The 18,650-nt window shown below is 40.1% G+C and overlaps 1 protein-coding gene across 2 annotated transcripts in view; it reads right to left on the bottom strand.

Moving 5' to 3' along the window:
• Positions 1 to 18,650, bottom strand: part of CFAP57 (cilia and flagella associated protein 57) — a 22,271-nt gene extending 3,621 nt beyond the window's left edge. The window contains exons 1-20 of one of the 2 annotated variants that reach the window (XM_064428599.1): positions 18,456 to 18,650; positions 18,071 to 18,387; positions 16,478 to 16,761; positions 16,144 to 16,309; positions 15,057 to 15,227; positions 13,881 to 14,020; positions 13,048 to 13,213; positions 12,534 to 12,647; positions 11,821 to 12,033; positions 11,021 to 11,194; positions 9,617 to 9,778; positions 9,038 to 9,193; positions 6,896 to 6,989; positions 6,040 to 6,230; positions 5,451 to 5,624; positions 4,187 to 4,345; positions 3,637 to 3,780; positions 2,422 to 2,538; positions 1,233 to 1,367; positions 1,006 to 1,149 (exon numbers count right to left, since the gene is read on the bottom strand). In XM_064428599.1, coding sequence (XP_064284669.1) covers positions 1,006 to 1,149; positions 1,233 to 1,367; positions 2,422 to 2,538; positions 3,637 to 3,780; positions 4,187 to 4,345; positions 5,451 to 5,624; positions 6,040 to 6,230; positions 6,896 to 6,989; positions 9,038 to 9,193; positions 9,617 to 9,778; positions 11,021 to 11,194; positions 11,821 to 12,033; positions 12,534 to 12,647; positions 13,048 to 13,213; positions 13,881 to 14,020; positions 15,057 to 15,227; positions 16,144 to 16,309; positions 16,478 to 16,761; positions 18,071 to 18,387; positions 18,456 to 18,612 — 3,378 coding nt within the window. In that variant the 5' untranslated portion in view covers positions 18,613 to 18,650. The remainder of the gene's footprint in view (positions 1 to 1,005; positions 1,150 to 1,232; positions 1,368 to 2,421; positions 2,539 to 3,636; positions 3,781 to 4,186; positions 4,346 to 5,450; positions 5,625 to 6,039; positions 6,231 to 6,895; positions 6,990 to 9,037; positions 9,194 to 9,616; positions 9,779 to 11,020; positions 11,195 to 11,820; positions 12,034 to 12,533; positions 12,648 to 13,047; positions 13,214 to 13,880; positions 14,021 to 15,056; positions 15,228 to 16,143; positions 16,310 to 16,477; positions 16,762 to 18,070; positions 18,388 to 18,455) is intronic. The other variant, XM_064428600.1, reaches the window with a different exon arrangement.

Below are 18,650 nucleotides of genomic sequence, written 5' to 3'. Positions count from 1 at the left end.
TACTGATCCAAGACATCAAGTATTATCATTATGAACACCATCTGTCACCCTATTCCATTAAGGAAATTCTTCAGGTTATTTTCTGAACTCATCTCCTTTTGTGCTAAAGGAAACATCTATCTCACAGAAAGAATTAAAAAAAAATTAAAATAGTGTCAGGGAAGAAGATTGCTGCTGTCTAGCCTTGAAGAAGCAAATGATGAATAAATAGCAAACAACAGATGACTTAGGAGGGGATGAGATTTAATGGTCCTGAGGAAGCATAATAAAGTAACAATGTAGAAAGGGCTACTGAGGGGAAAAGGAAATGCTGACTGAGCAGAAGGAGAGCATGTTAAGAAGAGACTAGAGAAGCTGTCCTCCTAGGTGGAGCTCTAGGTACTCCCACACCAGATAAAAACAAAGTGGATCTTTGACCCCAGCATTCACGAGTTTACTTTGACTGGTAAAGGAACAAGGATTCTGAGCAAGAGATCTTAGTACAAACAGACATATTCCCCATGTATTTCTGAACTTCCTTGAAAATTTTGGATGTGAAAAGTGGAAGGTTCTTCTCAGTTCACACCAGTAGGCATGGGACTATGTGGAAAAAGAAGGGGTGTTTTTTTCCTTTTCTTCCTCCAAAACTACTTCCTAAACATTACTACATAGCAGATACAGCTTGACACCCAAACAAGGGCAAATTGACTATGATGGCAATTATAAATACAGCTTGAAATAAAAAATAGGTACATTAGTTTCTTTTAAAACATCTATGCAACAGAAGTTTCCTATCTCCTTTCAGGGAGTGGGAGATAAAAAATAGTAATGTCTGACTTCCAAGATCTTGCTCTTTTTGTTCAGAAAAGTTAATGGAAGCGCTTGAAAAATGTAGGAATTTCTGGCAAGAAAGTCAACCAAAACTATTTCAAAGTCCTAAGAAACCATAACAGAAAGGTAAATAAAGTCTCTTTTGTGCAGCCCTTCCTTTGTTCCCACTCCACACCACAAGGAGAGGCCTATTACCTGCATGATGCGCATGTAAGCAGTGTGTTGCATTTCCTTATCCTTCATCACCTTCTTCCTCAAAACTGCCAAATTCCTCTCGTTGTACTCTTGCTGTTTCTTGTACTGCTGCTGCAAATCTGCATCTTCTGCTTGAGCCTCCACCTGACAGGGCACAGCATGTTGCCTCAGTAATCACACTACTAGACAAAGCCATGGGCAAGGAGAAGGCAAAGGTCCTGACTCACCATGTCTGGTTGATGCACATACTTGGCATAGAGTTCACGGATACCATCTTTCATTTTTTTGGAATCATTAATGAATCTCACACAATTATGAAGATCTGCCTTAAATCGTTTGATGAGGGTTTCCATATTTTGCCTCTGCAAGAATGATGTAGTCACATTCTTATTTGGTTCATCAGAACACCCCACTGTGCAATTTTCTAGAAAGTCTAATGGAACTGGTGGAGACACTCATATACTTTCTTCCGCTTGATTAAAAAAAAGAATTAATTAACAACTCTCTGGGAATGTGAGAATTATATTGAACAGTAGTGATAGATTTTAGCATAGATTTTTTTAATTATAAGCCAAGATACTTTTATTAGGTAATATCAGTGACAACCTGCAAAGATGACAACTGAAAAACAGTGGCTCATTATGCTATTGCCCACTGTCCTTTCCCAAACACAGAATCACAGAATATACTCAGTTGGGACAGACCCACCAGGATCATTGAGTCCAACTCAGCCCTGCACAGGACTTCCCCAGGAACCACATCATGTGCCTGAGAGCATTGTCCAAATGCTGTCCTACCTTCTTATTATTTAGAAACAACACAACCACAGTTAAGGAGAGAAGACAAGGGACAAAACATAGCAGACGTATGAATAGTTTGCTGATTTCACATCAAGACTGCCTTCTCATTCTCTCTTGGTTTCTGCCAGGCCTCCCTACCTGCTTCCTCACCCATGCACTGCTTGCTAAGCTCCTCCACCTTCCCCTGCAGTCCCTTTTCCTCCCTCATGTCTGATACACTGTCAAACAAGGGGTCCTTGACTCCTCCATTAATGAGACCTTCCTTTTTGTCATCCTACTAATGCCTAGGTGGCATCCTACATGCTGCTCCTGTTTAGGCCAAGTGTCCCCAGATTTCAGGCTTGGGCAAGAACAAATAGCTCAGCATTCACCTCACTGTTCTCTTAAACTCAGGACAATATGTGTTGACTCATAAATAACTGGATTTTTTTTTAATGAACGCTCTAAGCTGGTTGCAAGCTTGGAAGTTTTGTCTTTGTCCCCACTGACCAGAGACTCTCCTGGTCCTTGGACACAGCACCCCTGAAGTAACTGTTTGCTCAGATTAATGTTTCACCAGTGTTCTGTCCCCACCAATGTCATTCTGTAGGACCTGCATGGTGGGGATACCCCATACCTTTTCCATCTCTTTGTGCACTTCACCAGCAGTTGCCCTCTGTTTCTGTTGCAGTTGTGTGATGTTCAGCTTCAGCTCTATGCTCTCCTTGCGGAATTTTTCCAGCTCCGCCTCCATCTGAAAGGAAGCGGGAGGAGGAAATCAGGGCTAAGAGGAGACGTGAAAAAATAACACATAACAGGAAGACCAGAGGATGGAAATACAGACTTGAGGGAATAGGTCCCCCTTCAGGTTGAATGACAACAGCAGAAATGTCAATTTTGTAACAACACTGCCCTCTGTCAGAATATACAGAAACCACACAAATGAATGTGCAACTCCCTGTTGAGTCACATTTAAATTATGTGATGCCCCTTAAATTCCTTGAGCTGAACGGGAGCTCTACTGTTCCATCTGAATAAAAAGGGATGAGGGGGAAATGGACAGTCAACACTGGAAAGAGTAAGAGCAACAATAACTAGACCCTGATACTGGAAAGAAACAAATGGATTAAAAACTGTGGGTACATATGCAAAACACACAGGAAAAAACAATAAGGGTGCTACAGCATTTATTTATAGCACAAGATGGTGACCAGAAAGGACAACAGGGTTTTCATCTTGCTAGTCTGAAGTACATACAAATTGTTGACTAGTTTGCATTTTATTTAAAAGACTATGACACCATAGTCCTAGTTTGGTTGAGCTAAGGATACATCTATGCAGGGATCAAGCTTCTATCATAAATAAGTTCCCTCAATGAATTTGCTGCATGCTAAGTATGGATACGTTTAAATTTCCCATGCATCAACTGATGAATATAATTTGTCCATGTACCTAACCCCTGGCAGAGTTATGTTTGCATAAATCTGCAACATTTCTGAGAGAAGAAATTTACTCTTTTCTGCCAGATCAGTAAAAGCAGTGTCTTAAAAATGCTATAGGGCACATGGAGGGCAAACACATAAGGATAAGATCTATTTTTAAGCAAAATTTAGAATTACATACAGAAACTAAATAACTATGTGGATCACTGGTAGCATGTGATAGAAAATTAATTAGCTATTGTCTACAGATATTTTTATTAGCTGCACAGGTATTGAATCAGTGCTATGTATCCTTGAAAGAAGTCAAAAAACAACCAGGGTGGAATTGGAATCTTTCATGAACTGTTTGGGTCATGTTTTTATTTAGACAGTGGGCTTAGTAGCAGAGGCCAAATAGGAGTGTTACTCACCTCACTGATCTGTTTCTTCATTGTCTCAATATCATTTTCACGTGACTCTATTTGCTTTTTAAACTCCTCTATTCTGTAACTCAGTACAAACTTGAAATTTTGCAGTTCCTGATTTTTCGTTTTTAGGTCATATACATGCTTCTCCTGGAAGAAATGGGTACAGAGATCTGAATCAGACCCAGCACTCTCACACAGATCCCTAGGACAAGACACAAATACGGAAGAGACAAAACCAGTAGTCACACATCTTGTGGAAGATTGAACTCCAGTTGCAAATCCACAGGTTAGATGGGAAGGGGCAAATAATGCTGAGCCATCTACAGATCCCAGAACTGGGGATGAGAAAGTCAGTGTCCTGAACTTGAGCTCCCCAAGAAAAGCTTAGAATGCCAACTAAAAACCAAAATCCCAAACTGGAGATCACAAATTCCTTAAGTTGAAACCAAGTTTCCAGTCATGTGATATTATCACAACAAATACTACTAAAATAAATATCTCTATTTAATTAAGGGAGGTGATTTTGACCTCATCCAACTGTTCACTTTCTCACCTTCTCTAGGATAGTTTCAGTTCTCTCTTTAACATCTGTCTTTAGTGCCAAGATGTCCTTTTCCAGTGATTTAATGATGTCTTGCAGCTTCTGCTGTTCCAGTTTCATTTCTTCAATATCCCTGTTTCGGTCCTTGAGCTCTTTCTGTAGGCTGTTCAACTAGAGAGGCAAACTAGTAAGAACTTACCAGTCTCCAAAAGCTGTGCACAGCTTGGTCCTCCTATTCTGTAGGGTGCCTTGTAGACAGTGTGGGATAAAGGATATCAAATTAAGATGTGATGGAGCAGCGCATCAGTTAAATGCCTCTAACTCAAAAGAGGGCTGAATATCCATTTTTGCTTTTTCTGTATATACTGACAAGAATGCCTGCTGCACTAGAAGAAAGGACGGAAATTACATCCAGCAGGAAGAAGGGTATGGATTTTATACCTAAGCATCAGCTGCAGCTAACACTCAATCGATGGAATGTTCTTATAAGATGCAGGCAATACATCTCTAAAGATGGAATACTGGAAGGGTGCCCAGTTCATAGCTCTTGGGTACTCTCAAAATCCCTGCCTCAGTACTAAGATCTGGAAAACCAAGAAAGTTGGAACCAATGAATGGCATAGGACAAATTGTAAGGACATATGAAGAAATCCCTGAGGTCTAAAAGACAAACTAAAAAGACAGTACCATGATAGTAGAGGGTATGAAAAGAACCTTTCTGTCTCCAGATAGATACTGAACAAAATGAAGAAGAAAAAATGTCTCTCTAACATTCTTAGGCAAATATAATACCCAGACTATAAAAAAGGTAAAATATTTTATGTCTCCTTAAAAATCCCAGTAAAGCAAATAAAAAATGATGATGCAAACAAAACACTGGGATTATTGCATCGAATGAAGCAGTAAAAATATTTTAGTAATAAAGCAAAGTATTCAATCATAGAAAAATTAAAAGTTCATTTCTTTCCTGTCATAGGATGAACAATATTATTTATAGTTCAAAACTATGTAGATCAGAGAAAGTGTACTAATAAAACATACCTCCTTTATCATCTATCTTTAATCATATCAGAATAAAATCAGCAGGCAGCTTCTTCTTCTGCCCAAATACTCTAAACATTCAAACTAACCTAAGAATGGGCTATTGTTCTCATATGAAATGCCACATATTTGCAGACTAGATTAATGGACTAAACTGACATGCCATTAATCACATTCATTCCTCAGTTATAGGTCTTCCTGTACAGGTCTGATACTAGCACAGAATAAGAGATACCCTTTTATTCATGACTCCTATTTCTCCTTTCAGTTGTATGTTGGACTCCTTTTCCTCCAAAAGCTGTTTCTCATACTTGTCTTTGAGTTCTAAGATTTCTTTGTCTCCATCTTCATAAATTTGTTTCTCCGTTTCTTTTTGTGCTTCAATCTGCTTCCTCATATTCTGTTTTGCCTGCAGTTAAGGAAAATAAACATTAGAGAAGGCAAGTGTAAGAGACCAATAAAGGAGAGAAATAAAAGGTTATTTGTAACTGTGTTTCTCCTGGGAGAATCTATGTTTAGTGGAATATTCAATTGCAGCAATATCATCTAAGATAACTTTTTAGTGGATTAAAGTAACTTTAGAAACTGATAACATATACATTGAGGGGTGGTTTTTTTTTGTCTGTTTTTTTCTTTTTTTTTTAATTTAATAATTCTTAAGTCTTGAAAGCTTCAGGTTAGGAATTTGGCCCAAATACTAACATCAGCAAACTTGTTCTGGCCGCAGAAATCAAAAACCAGTATCACTTAGGATCTTTTAAAATTGCTGTTTCTGATGAAATTAAAATTGCTGATTCAGGCTGTGTGCAAATCAAGCTTCCTACCTCTTCCAGCAGAACAGATTTATGTTTAAGTTTTTTCTCATAATGTTCTTTTAGCTCTGCCAGAGCCTTGATTTTGCTTTCCTCCAAATTGTGCAATTGTTTCTCGTATTCCTCCTCCATCTTCTGTGATTTCACCTGAAGCTCCTGGTATTTCTCATTTTCCATTGAGAGTTTCTGACTACTGTCAGATTCTGTTAACAGGAAACATATGGAATGGATAAAACTAATAGAAAAGAAGAGTGAATCCTATCCTTCTGCAGCTATCACTGCCTTATTATTTACTGTCTTTTTGGCAGTTGGTTGCAATAAATTAAAAGTAGAAGTATTTAATAATTTTCTTCATCAGATATACAGGGGCTTTAGCCTCTGCAGCCATGCAAAACTGACAACTAATTTAGGTATTTCTTTGGGATGAGAACCATGGCAGAGCTGTCTGAGCTCAAGTGCTACAAAGTATGAGTAGGCAATGAAGTCATTTATGGGGGGACTCCTTGGTACTAATTTGCAGTATTTTTATCTCGCTTAAAAATCTGGAGTCCAGGTATTTCCAGGCTGTGTCCACCTCCTTGCTGAATTGAATGACTGCACTGCTCTTGCACAGTGAGCTGTGCATAAAATAAATGAAGAAATTACTAATGTCAAGAACCAAACCTTTAACATACAGGGTCCATGTGCATGTTCTCATCATGGGCACGTGTATGGTGCAGTTTAGACAACCATGTGGTCTGCACCAAATACCTACATGACATACATCCATTTTTCATTATATCTCTGCTCCAATAATCCCTCCCTGTCCCTTGCTATCAACACAGCATTTCCCCCAGTTTCTAGTTACAAACATTTGTTATAGTCTAACCTAGCTGTTGCACCTCCTTAGCCTGTTTATCCATCAGCTCAGACAGTTGAATCTCATGTTGTAGCTTCTGTTTTTCTTTCTCTTCCTGTAAAATCTGGAACAAAAAATAAGAAAAATACATTTTCATTTGAAACTAGACAAAGCAATGTCCAAATTGTTTGTGCTCTTGCCCCTGGTGAGGAATACATACAAAACAGAAATATGTTTGAAATCTCTCATAAAAACTGAGATGCCATGTGTCACTAAAACATGCTTTCCCACATATTAGTTTGTTTTGACAAGTTAAGCTAAGGAAAGCTAAGGAAAAGCAGCAAACATTGTTCATATAATACAAGGTACTGATCCTAATCTAAAAAGAAAATTTTGTGAGCTACAAAAGCCTCCACTCCTTTATGTATGCCTGCCTGAGGAGAATTTGCAGTTCCATAAATTATTGTCCAGATATTAAAGTTCAAGCTGCTTCCTGTTTCACTTGAAGCAACTTTAAGGCCCTAAAATGCTGACATTTGCATACTATGACATAAACCTAAGCAAGAGTGAATTTTAAATGCCATTCACTTGAAATGTCAGCCTGCCACTGTAAGTTACTTAATCTTCTAAAAAAGCACAAAGAACTGGAGCGGGAAAACAGCTGAGAAATTTCTCAGGGACACTAGGAATTGTACCATAGTTACAATATTTTCACCTTCTTCTCACAACAGCTGCATGGTCTTTCATAAACAAAAATATTCCATTTGTCTGATGGATACAACTAGAAAGTTTAGCACTTTCAGTCTGAAGCTGTCATTCAGTTTAACCTTAACATGTACTGATACTTGGAGAGGAAGTACAACTTGCCTGCCTAGAGAATTATATTCACCTTCAAAGGCATTTATTTGCAAGCCTATAATCAACAAGTCTAAAGAATTTTCAGTGTAGCTGAGATTATTATAAATATATAGCCAAGCACTACTTATCAAAAGACCCGAAGAACCACAGAAAAAAACCCAGCAGAGATAAAACAGAGGTAGAGGAATCCACAATCATTTAAATGGCTTTCTTGTACAAGGTTAGGTTCTACAAAAGAGAGAAAAAATAGAAAGGTTAAAACTCAGGTTATTTAGACAAACCCCACAATGAGACAAGCCAAAGAATCTGAAAAAATACTTGAAAACATTAAAATTAATAATCAAATCTCCTCAAAAAAATATCAAAAATCTACTGGAACAATTGTAGGGCCAAAAGACAAAAGAGGTATAGAGAGAGCACTTGAAAATTACAAACCTGTAAAATACTACAACTAATAAGTCACTTGGCAAGCTTTCATACTGAACTCCTTTATGTGGAGTCAAAGAGAAATACTGCTTGAAGGAACTATGCACAACTCAACAAAATAAGCAGTAACAAATCACCAGAACAGGACAATATTCACCCAAAAGCTCAAAAAGAACATGAGGTTGACAGGATTGAATCATGTGATATATAATCCCTTTGAGTTGTTTTACTGCTAGAGAAATTACTACTGGATCCTTTGCCTTCTACATCTAAAAGAAGTCCAGAAATATAACAAATTACAGGTCAGAAATCCAGTGTGTGCACCAGACAGATGGACAGAATAGCATTATCAGACACAGACAAATAGGACACTGGGAAGAATTATCATAGCCTTTGCTTTGCAGGGGAGCCCTGCTTCATGACCACAAAGAAATCAATAAGCACACAAACAGAAGACATGCAGGGAATATATTTTACTTTTATTAAAAAAATACAAGAAACCTCAGCAGATGTTCTTAAAATCTAAGCAGATAAAGAAGGCAGTATTGAGGAGAATAATTGTTAGATCCTGCAGCAGCTGCAGCCTTACATGGAAAGGAGCTTTTAAGGCACAGTCCCATTTCTCCTACTGATCCTCAGGCTCAGGCAGTATTTATTGTTTTTATGTGAAAATACTTACAAGCTGCCTAGGAGAACTCTTGCATCCCCTTGTACCTATAAGATACTTGACTCAAAGGTAGTTTCATGCTTTATAAAATCAAGAATGTCTTAAACTGGAAAGGAATTATTTCAGATGCTGTATGGCATATCTACATATGTAATGTAAGCTTGAATTCAACTGTTCAGTGAAAGATTTCTTAGCGTTTGGTTCTGCAAGATGAATCATACCTGGTGTTTAGTTTTAAGTGAGTCTATTTCCTGAGTGAAAGTCTCTTCCAATGCTTTTATTTTTCCTTCACAGTACATGTCCTTGAGACGTAGCTCGTAATCACTTTCTGTCTGTAGATCTCTCACACAAATCTGCAGGTCTAGTATTGCCTGACTCTGTTAGGACATGGATGAGAAAAGAGTTTTAAAAGAGAGAATATTTGCCATTAGCAACAGCTTGTTAAGGATGTTTTATTTACATGCACATATTTATGAACAACAGCCTTTACAGAGAATCTTCAGACAGATGACAAAGAAGTTCTAGAAGTAAAGTTCTTTTGCTGTCTTAGAAGATGGTTTATAGAAATGCATCTTCTGACTTCTCTATTAGAAGTGCTTTCAAAGATTGGGGAAAGTATTAGAGAAAAATCTAATACACACTCACTGTTTGTACAATGCTGTTTGCATATTGACAAGCCACTGCAGCAACTTGCTGTAACCTCTTTGACCAAAGCCATATAGGACTGGCTGGCAACAAGCATTATGCAAGTGCAATTCACAGAAATCCTCTGGTTTTTGTTCACAAGTTGCTCCTCCTACCTTCTCGTCTATATCTGATCTCATGATCAACACTTCCTCAGCATACTCATGCTTCTGCTCTTCTTTCACTCCCCCACATTCTTTATCATACACTTTCCAGATAAATACACAGCCGTCCTCTGAGGCAGTCAGTAGAAATTGGTCGTCACTTGTCACTGTCATCTTAGAAGGAAGAGACAACAAAATAATAGATGAGACATGGAAGAATGGAGACACAGTTTTATTTTACACCACATTTTCTCCCCACCCACATACTCTCTTCATTTCTACCCCAGAAAGTCAACAGTGGAAGTAATAACACAGTCCCACTACCAACATTTTGATTATGTCTCCTACTCCTGTTCAGCTCTGGTTGAAACAACAAAGGGAAGGTAAAGAATATGTGTAGATACTGGATCTGCTTCTGGTCTCAAAGCCATAGCAAGATTTTTAAAAACCTGAAACAGAAAAGACCCTCTAGGCAATTATAGCACAGACAGACAATTTATATGACAACTCCAAAGATCTCTAGTGGTTTTCTTTGAGAAGCTGTGTGAGCAGCAGATGGCTAAATGTTTTCTTTTGAAGCTACAACTAATCTCACCAAGAACTATGTAGTAGTAACTGCTGTCACCTCCTCCAGACCTCCTGTGGCTGCCTGATCTGGCATAGAGTACCTGGGAGCTGATACAGCTTACAGCTGAGGTGAAAGTAGAGTTACAGTAATTGAAGTTCATATTCTAATGTTGGACTGTGCGAGGATAAGTCAAGGTGCTGTAGTTGATAGTGGTACTTAAAACACCAAAATTGTGACCAGTTGTAACAGAGTACAGTTGTAACACAGAACATGGGGCTTCCTGGAGAATGGGGACCTACCAAAACACACTGAGGGAGCTGGCACAAGTGCTTACTGAGCCCTTTCAGTCATTTGGCAGCAGTACTGGCTCACTAGAGAAGTCTCAGGCATCTGGAAATCGATGAATGTGATGCCCCTCTACAAGAGAAAGTGGCACAGGAACCACCCCTGGAGATATTGAAGAGATGTGTGGATGTGGTGCTTGAGGACATGGTTTACTGTAGACTTGGCAATGCTGGGTTAACAGTTGCACTTGATGACCTAAAAGCTCTTTTCCAATCTAAAAGATTCTATGACAAAATTACCTTCCTCTTTCCAGAAGGAGCTGTATCAAAGCTCTCTGTCCAATATGCCATGTTTTGTAATCTGGTGCAAGCCACTTTTTAGTCAACAGCTTAATCCCTGACATATCTGGAGACAGGACTCCTATGAATGCTGTGATATTCATTCTCCATGTGCAGACTCAGCCTTAATTTTAACTTATTATGCTATGACTTGAGAAGGAAAATCAGCCCTAAAGGAGCTGTGTGCAGCTGGCACCACAAGGAAAAGAAAGAACTCCGTGCTACCTTTGTAACAGCACCTGCATGGGCCTGGTACTCGCTGAAATCCTTCTTCAGAGTTAATGGGTACTTCATGGCTCGAATTGCCCCCAGGGAGGTACCAACAAATACCAGGCGCCCCGAGCGAGCCACAGCCACAGTCGTGTACACAACGCCATGGGCAGGCACCTCGTGCTGGATCTAGAGAAACCAACAGCACAAACCACCACACACACCTCAGACTGCAGTAAGGGTTTGATTACACACGGCATGAGCAATTGTTATACCTCTGCCTGCAGCACATAATGCAGTTAAAAGAATCTATATGTCTACAGAAGTATAGCCCCAACAGTAATTACTATTAAGTTTTATACATTTAAAAAAATTAGATTTAAAAGAAATATTTAGATATAAAATATCTGTATTTGTTATAGTTACCAGTATTAAATTTCAAGCCAAGCTGATGTGTGATCTAAAAGACGTAATGGTTATCACATACAATTTACTACTTTCCTGGAAAAAAATGCACGTAGATACAGTGGTAGATGTGATACCCTTCTACTTCAGCAGAACAGTTGATACAATATTGCCAAATTAGTTTGTTAGCTGGATTAGAAGATTTCTAGGTAAATGCAAGTAAAATTACAAAAATATAAAACTACAACAAAATCTCAGGTTTCATTGTAAAACACAAAAAACCAAAAAGTGTCAGTAAATATCACAGCTTTCAAAACCAGACCAGTTTCTATTTGCCAAATGGATGAAAGCAAAGCACCAGTACCCTCCCCAGTGAATGCAGCAAAATCCAGGAGTGTTTGTTAGCTCACCGAAGACTCTGAAATTTCTTTGAGAGTTTGGTCAGATCCAACAGCAAAGATAATTTTGGCATCATAAGTCAGGGAAATGCTGCTGTAGGCGCAGGTCTTGAGCACACACTCTGACTCCTTTTTCCCTGTCAACAAGTTCCACTCATACACAGCACCATGTGTGTCACAGGAGACAAGTTTGGTGTCATCTTCACTCCATTTAATTGCATGTACCTGGCAAAAGCAAAACACACCAAGGAGCTTGATGTGTAAATTTTAGACACACAGCATGGAGTCGTTGTACTGCTAAAGCCATGACAACTTCAGAATCATACTTTAAACTCTTACTGAAAAGCCTCTAGATGTTTCTCAACCAAGTCTATTTTAGCATTAGAAAAAAGAAAAACCAGTAAGAACTACTTTATGAACACACTATCAGGAAAAAGTTCATTTCAATATGGAGTAGTAGATTTTATTTTTGTAATATATTACTGGGATATTTTACTTTGTTCAGCCAGCTGCCAACCATTCACTTCCAATTTAAGGGCAGACTTTTCGGGTGTATCTAGTGCATGAACATTTGCCTTCTGACCAATGAAAATTAAGTTCTCTATTTCTGTTTTTACTTTTGGGGCCATCTCGAGATCCAAAATTGTACTTTATCTCTTCAAAATGCATCTTATCAACTAGTTAATATATGAATAAGTTGTACTGTGTGAGATTTGTTTACTAACCTTCCCAGTATGTCCTTTCAGATTAGTAACATTCTCAAAGGTGATGCTGGAATAAATTTGAATCACATTTCCATTAACTACAGCAAAAAGATGGCCTCCATTACTGAATGAGCACTACAAAAAGAACATAACCACCCATTACTGCAGATGGAATGGATAAAAACATTCATGCATTGAATTTCAATTACATCCTTTAATATCAAATTCTTGTATGAAAAGAAAACTCCATTACATAATTAGCCACTTATAGTTTTCTTAATCAATGCTTTCCCCTGTAAAATTCAGTTCTGGAGTATTTCTGACAAAATTATCCCTTCTGCTGCTTCCCAGGTCCACACTTACACATCAGCCTCTGGGCCTGTTCTCCAATAGTCAGAATCAATTTCTCTAAGCTTTGATATAGGACATCATATATAGTATTAGGATGTATTGGAGAAGTTTTTTATTTTCTGTCATGTTCTTCAGCACTCTGTTCCACATAACTCCCCAGTTTCATTTTTGCACCACTCCTTACCTCTCTACACTTTTTCACAGCAAACTCCTTGAAAACATGCATGTCCTCATACAAGAGACTTACAAATCGTAGCTTGTCAGAAAACCCAACCAAACAGAAAAGGCCAGTGGGATGAAGTGATACTGTGTATGCTTCCTCCTGATATTCCTTACACAGCTCCAAAGTGCTGAAAGAGAAAACCATTGAGCAGTATGGAATAGGACAAACTCCCCATTGCACACTTGACAGGATATTATCTGGCCCAGCAAGGACGCCTGCAGCTAAAATCTGCCTCTGCCTTGTCCTTGAGGAAGTGTGTTGTTACTCAGTTAAGTTATGATCACAGAGATGTTGCAGGAAACAACAGCAAATTTGACTTTCTGGTTCACAGAGAAGGTGTGGATGGTGCAAGAGCAAATCCTTGTGTACTGTAATATGATAGAGAAGGTAAATGAATTGCTGATTGCAATCCTACACAAGCACCTCTTGAGATTTGTTTTGCCCTTCAGCGAACCTCAAGAGCTGGAGTAATTTTGCTTAAGATCTATGCCTAAGAAGCAGGATATGGGGCAACAGTATCTTAAGACAAAGCTGAATAAAAAATTTTTTCCAAAACACAAGAAGTCTGACATGAAAATAGCTTAATAGAAAAGGCTTTGTATTCTTTTGGCACCAGTTTTAAAGGCACTGCATATTCACACTCCCCAAATCATGTCAGTAATACCATTTACATCCCACACCACACAAAAATTTTACCAGAACAACACTCTCATTCATATGAGATTGCTGCTGTTGCCTCCTAAATACAATATACAAAAAGCAAGAGGTAATAATAAATACAAACAACTCTTTACTTTGTCTTGTAATTCCAGATGCGGACAGATCTATCCAGGGAACACGTAGCAAGGATGGGTTTCCAAATACACATGTCCAGACCAGTGATTGAATTAGAATGCAATGGGAAATTCATATATGCAAAATAAGATATCTTCTCCTGAGAAGGAATGAGAACATTAACAAATCACAAATATTTCATTGCAAGCAGTAAGGCAGATAAAAAAATCTATCATGGGTCTTTGCATACAGTTGTAGAATAGATTTGAGGGAACCACTTAATCCTTTCACTGCACTGGTCTGAACATAACAATGCTAAAAGCCTAACAATGCTAGTTTTAAGTTCATAATTAATAATCAAGAAAAGGGATGCAGGGCAGAGCAGTGAGAGCAGAACATAACTGCAGGTATATAAAAAAAGGCAAGTTAGATAAATAAATAAAACTGGACCTGCAAGAATTCAGTTAATACCTTCTGGTCAGGCAGATACTTTAAAAAAAGTCCAGTGCTGAGTGATAGAAAACTTCACTAGGATGTCTAGCTACCACATGCTGGAAGTGAAGCATCAATAAAATGTTAGGCTGCATGTGGAAACAGAACCCCTAACTACAACCCATCTTCCTGTAAAGATCTTTCTGTATGCCTTTACACAGGTTTTACTCAATTCCATAAAAGTCTATTTAATGATAATACATTTTTCACTTATCTTTGAATTATTTTATTCCTTTAGAGTAGGGAAGGTTTTTCATTATGTTTGTGTTTCACAGACAGGTTTCACTTCTAGGTAAGACTTCAACTATCATTTTAGAGTAGAAGGAGATTCCCATGGCCGTTCCAGCTTTATCACTGCAATAAAGTTTCTGCATATTACAGTGGAGCAGGAACCACAGAGTTACATCGAGGATATCTCAGTCCAAGCCTTAGTGAAGTGGTTCAGCAGTAACAGGCACCCTTTAATAGACTTAAGCGCTCTCTATCCTGCTGAAAAGCATCGAGTATTTGCAGGGAGGGAGGTTTGAGCAAGGGGCTGCAGAAACACTGTCCTCAGAGAAGCACACCAAGCACTTCAGATGTTGAGCTTTAAGGGTTCATTTGAAGGATTTAATGAGAATGCATCATAGAAAACAAGACTGACTATTCTGTATCATTACAATACTGGACATGAAAGCTGTGCAATGTGACAGAACTGTACTTACCCTTATAAGTTTGGTGGAGAACATGGTAAACATGTAGAGCTGATTTTTATTTGTGCTAACAACCATCATTTCCTCAGAGGGGCTGAAGCATATACATGTAATGTCCTGTCTGCTGGACTTTTTTGGCTCGGTGCTGAACAGGTCCTGAGGCAGCTGCACAAGAAAGGCTTCCTGTGGGTTGTGCCAGGTTTCCATGTTTTGGTAGTAGGCATGCACACACACAAACTTTTGTTGTAATGCTCCTCTAATAAGCACATACATAATATCAGCAAGACAGCTTGGATATTTAATAGCACATAACTACTGCAAGGCATGGAATAGAGGACAGGAGGACAACCTAATGGTATTCATAACATCACAGGGGACATTTCAGCAGTAACATGAAGTACTGCACTAAACAAGAATTAAAATGGTTGTAGAGAAATATCAAGAAAAAAAAACCTAGCAAGCATCAGAATGAAAACTGCCTAAAAATTGTGATTAGAATAACAATTATTTGTAATGTATCATTAAGGTAGATAAGTCTTATTACAGGATCTCATGCATAGGGAAGAGCTGACCTTCTAGAATCAGAGTATGAAGTCTTGACCAGTTCATTAGAGTTAAATGTTCTTATCCAGAGATTTCAGTAGGTCAATGGATACAGTTTGCTATAGAACAGTTAGAAGGATTATTTAAGAATGCATAGGTCTCATGACAGCTCTAATAAATACCTGAGGGGAGAAAAGCTTCTCCTTGGAAAAAAACAAGCAGCCAAGTTCTTCAAAACTGATGTAAACTATCTCTTAGTCCTAAAAGTCTCCACAAATAAAAGTTTCTTAAAGGTTTCCTGAAGTTTAGCAGCCTCAAAGCACATTTTATATGTGGGAAGGAAACATACAGAACTACCTTGAAGAAGGTCATCAGGCACTGACTATCAGTGTGACCTTTGGCAACTCCTTTTGACATCACCAGGACAGTTAGCTAATCCTTACAATGCAGTTTAGCAGTGTGCTAAAAATTATTATCAATAACTGAATCGGAAACACTCACAGTTCTCTAAACAGGGCTTTGCTGCATAATTGCTTACAAGAGTGTTTTCCCTTACCCAGACTTCTTGTCTCTCCTCGTAGACCTCCTTTTCACTGGTCTTCTCAAACAGAAGAACAACTCCTGGGCTAGGTGAACATGCAAAGCCTTTGGAATAGGCTGCCACTGCAGATATTTGAGGCAAAGAATGCTGTTGCAAACCATTATCTTCAAAGGCCACTCCACTAGAAACAACAGAAATGCAACTGGGAAATGCATAAAGACTTAAAAATAAAGAAGCACAAATCAAAAAATGCTAAGCAGCAATTCACAACATAAACTGGACAGGAAGGAAGGAACTAATCTGCCTGCAAAAGCATGGAACTATTACTAAAAACATTGAACAGATTTACCTCTCATATTCTATTGTTGTTTCTTCTTCTGGTTTCCTGGGTGGTTTTCTGTACTCCAAACTTTTCTCCCAGAGCAGCTCTCCAGTTTCAAACAAGCTAAGTTTGCCTGTGTCAGTGCCACATATAACTTCCTCCTCGGACAGCCAGGCATGGCACAGGTAGTTTTCTGGCTCTCCCCTTTGTAAATTCATCTGCTTTAAATATCCTTCACTGTACTTGAAAAGTTTAAAAAAGCCATTTCCAGTGATACAAACCTGGGTATTGTCTTGAGGATTAAAGCTCACCTATGGAACAAAAAAGAGAGGAAGTATTTTTTTCACCTATGTTCACAAATATTATTCCTGTTCTGAAGACTTTCTATACCAGATACAGGAAAACAAACAGGGGAAGATGGTTCAGAGAACCAAATAGGAATACTAAAGACAGTACGAATTAGCCACCATACCTACATACTTTCAAAAGTGTGTCTATTAAAATTAAATTACAAAAGTAAGGACAAAATACTTCTTTATTACTGACTAAAAAATTTTTCAACTAGCAAGCTTCCTGAAAAGTGGGACCATTTGTTCTCAAAAGGCCAGGAATAAGTTCTGCATTCCTGTGTTTCAAGCTAACAGTATGTACGTGAATTCACATAATTAGGTTGTTAATTTGTGAAAATTATGGAATAGCCATCTCAATAGTCAACATGAAGGACAGGAAGGGTAGTTTGAAGTAATTTTTTTGTGCTTTATGGGACTTTACACAGCCAAAGTCTTTACACTCCCCTCTCTTTAGGAATTGAGGTAATGAATTCAGTAGTTCAGCCAACCTCTGCTTGTAGCTGTACCCCAGAAAAAATGGCAGCTGGAGTTCAACCGACACATGGACTGAAAGGATCTAAAAAGGAGCACCCAAAGTTGGATGCAGGAATCATTTGTGTGCCATCAGCCTGCTCCTAGCCACTCTTCTCTGCTCTGAACACAGAAGATTGCATGAAGGAAAAGGTGCACTGAGAGCTTCCAAGAAATGTGTTACAACTACTGAGCACAGCCCATCTGTTTAGTGAGTGCTTTTGCAGGGACACAAGGGACACATTGCACACCCACTGGCCTGTTGTACTGTCCCTGTAACACAGATGACATGTGATATAAGGGAATCTCATGTGATACAACAGATACAGACATGAGAATGTCTTTTTTGGGTCAGTGCAAAACTTTATTGCTGAGGGAGGCCAACAGCAGATGTCAAGAAAGGTCAGAGAAACTGTATGAAATCTACAGTGTGGAGCCCTCTCCTCTCTTGCCATGGATAAAAAGCCATATGGCCACGGGAAAACAGACTGTGCACATGTCCTGAAGGATGAACGTATGTCCAACCTCGCACCTGCTACTTGCTGAACTACCGTTTGATCGTTTTATCCACTTTTTTGAAAAGTGAAGTGTGCTCCCGAAGAACCAGTCAGCTGCGAACGGGAGCGTTAACAGCGAGCGGCAGGGACGGTGGCACGGCTCCGGGAGCTTTGGGAGCTTTGGGAGCTCCGGGAGCTCTGGCAGCTCCGGGAGCTCTGGCAGCTCCGGGAGCTCTGGCAGCAGGCGGAGCTGCAGCCCTTACCTGGCAGGGCCCGTCGCCCGCGGCCTGGACGCGGACAGCCGCGGCCAGCTGCTGCTTCTCCCAGAGCCAGCAGGTGAGCTGGCCCTCGGGGGGGGCCGTGGCGGCCGCCAGGAAGCGGCTGTCGGGGGAGAAGGCCAGGGACACGGCCTGCCGCGCCGGCAGCCCCTCGGCGGCCAGCACCTTGCGGCGCCGCGCCCGCTCCGCCGCCAGCTCGTAGACCGCCAGCACCGGCTGCTCGCCCGCCCCCTCCGACACCGCCAGGAACCGCCGGTCCGGGCTGACGGCCAGCGCCCGCACGCCCCGGCTCTTCTCCGTGCCTGCGGGGAGCAGAGCGGTCAGGCGGGCCGGAGTCGGCACCGGCACCGGGGGTAGGGTCGGGAGCCACCTGGGATGAAGTTGTGCCACTTGTGCTCGAGGTGCAGCCGCAGGCAGCCCGCCCCCGCGGCGTGCAGCACCACCTGCTCCTCCAGGAAGCAGACGCCGCCGGCCACCCGCGGCCGGCAGCCGAACACGGCCACGGGCAGCACGGCCGGCCCCGCCATGCCGCCGCCGCCGCCGCCGTCGCCGTGGTGACCGCGGC

The sequence above is a fragment of the Passer domesticus genome, chromosome 7 (assembly GCF_036417665.1).
Source record: "Passer domesticus isolate bPasDom1 chromosome 7, bPasDom1.hap1, whole genome shotgun sequence".
NCBI classification, from domain to species: domain Eukaryota; kingdom Metazoa; phylum Chordata; class Aves; order Passeriformes; family Passeridae; genus Passer; species Passer domesticus.
The sequence above is the reverse complement of the archived record's forward strand: the minus strand, read 5'-3'. Positions and strand labels throughout refer to the sequence as shown.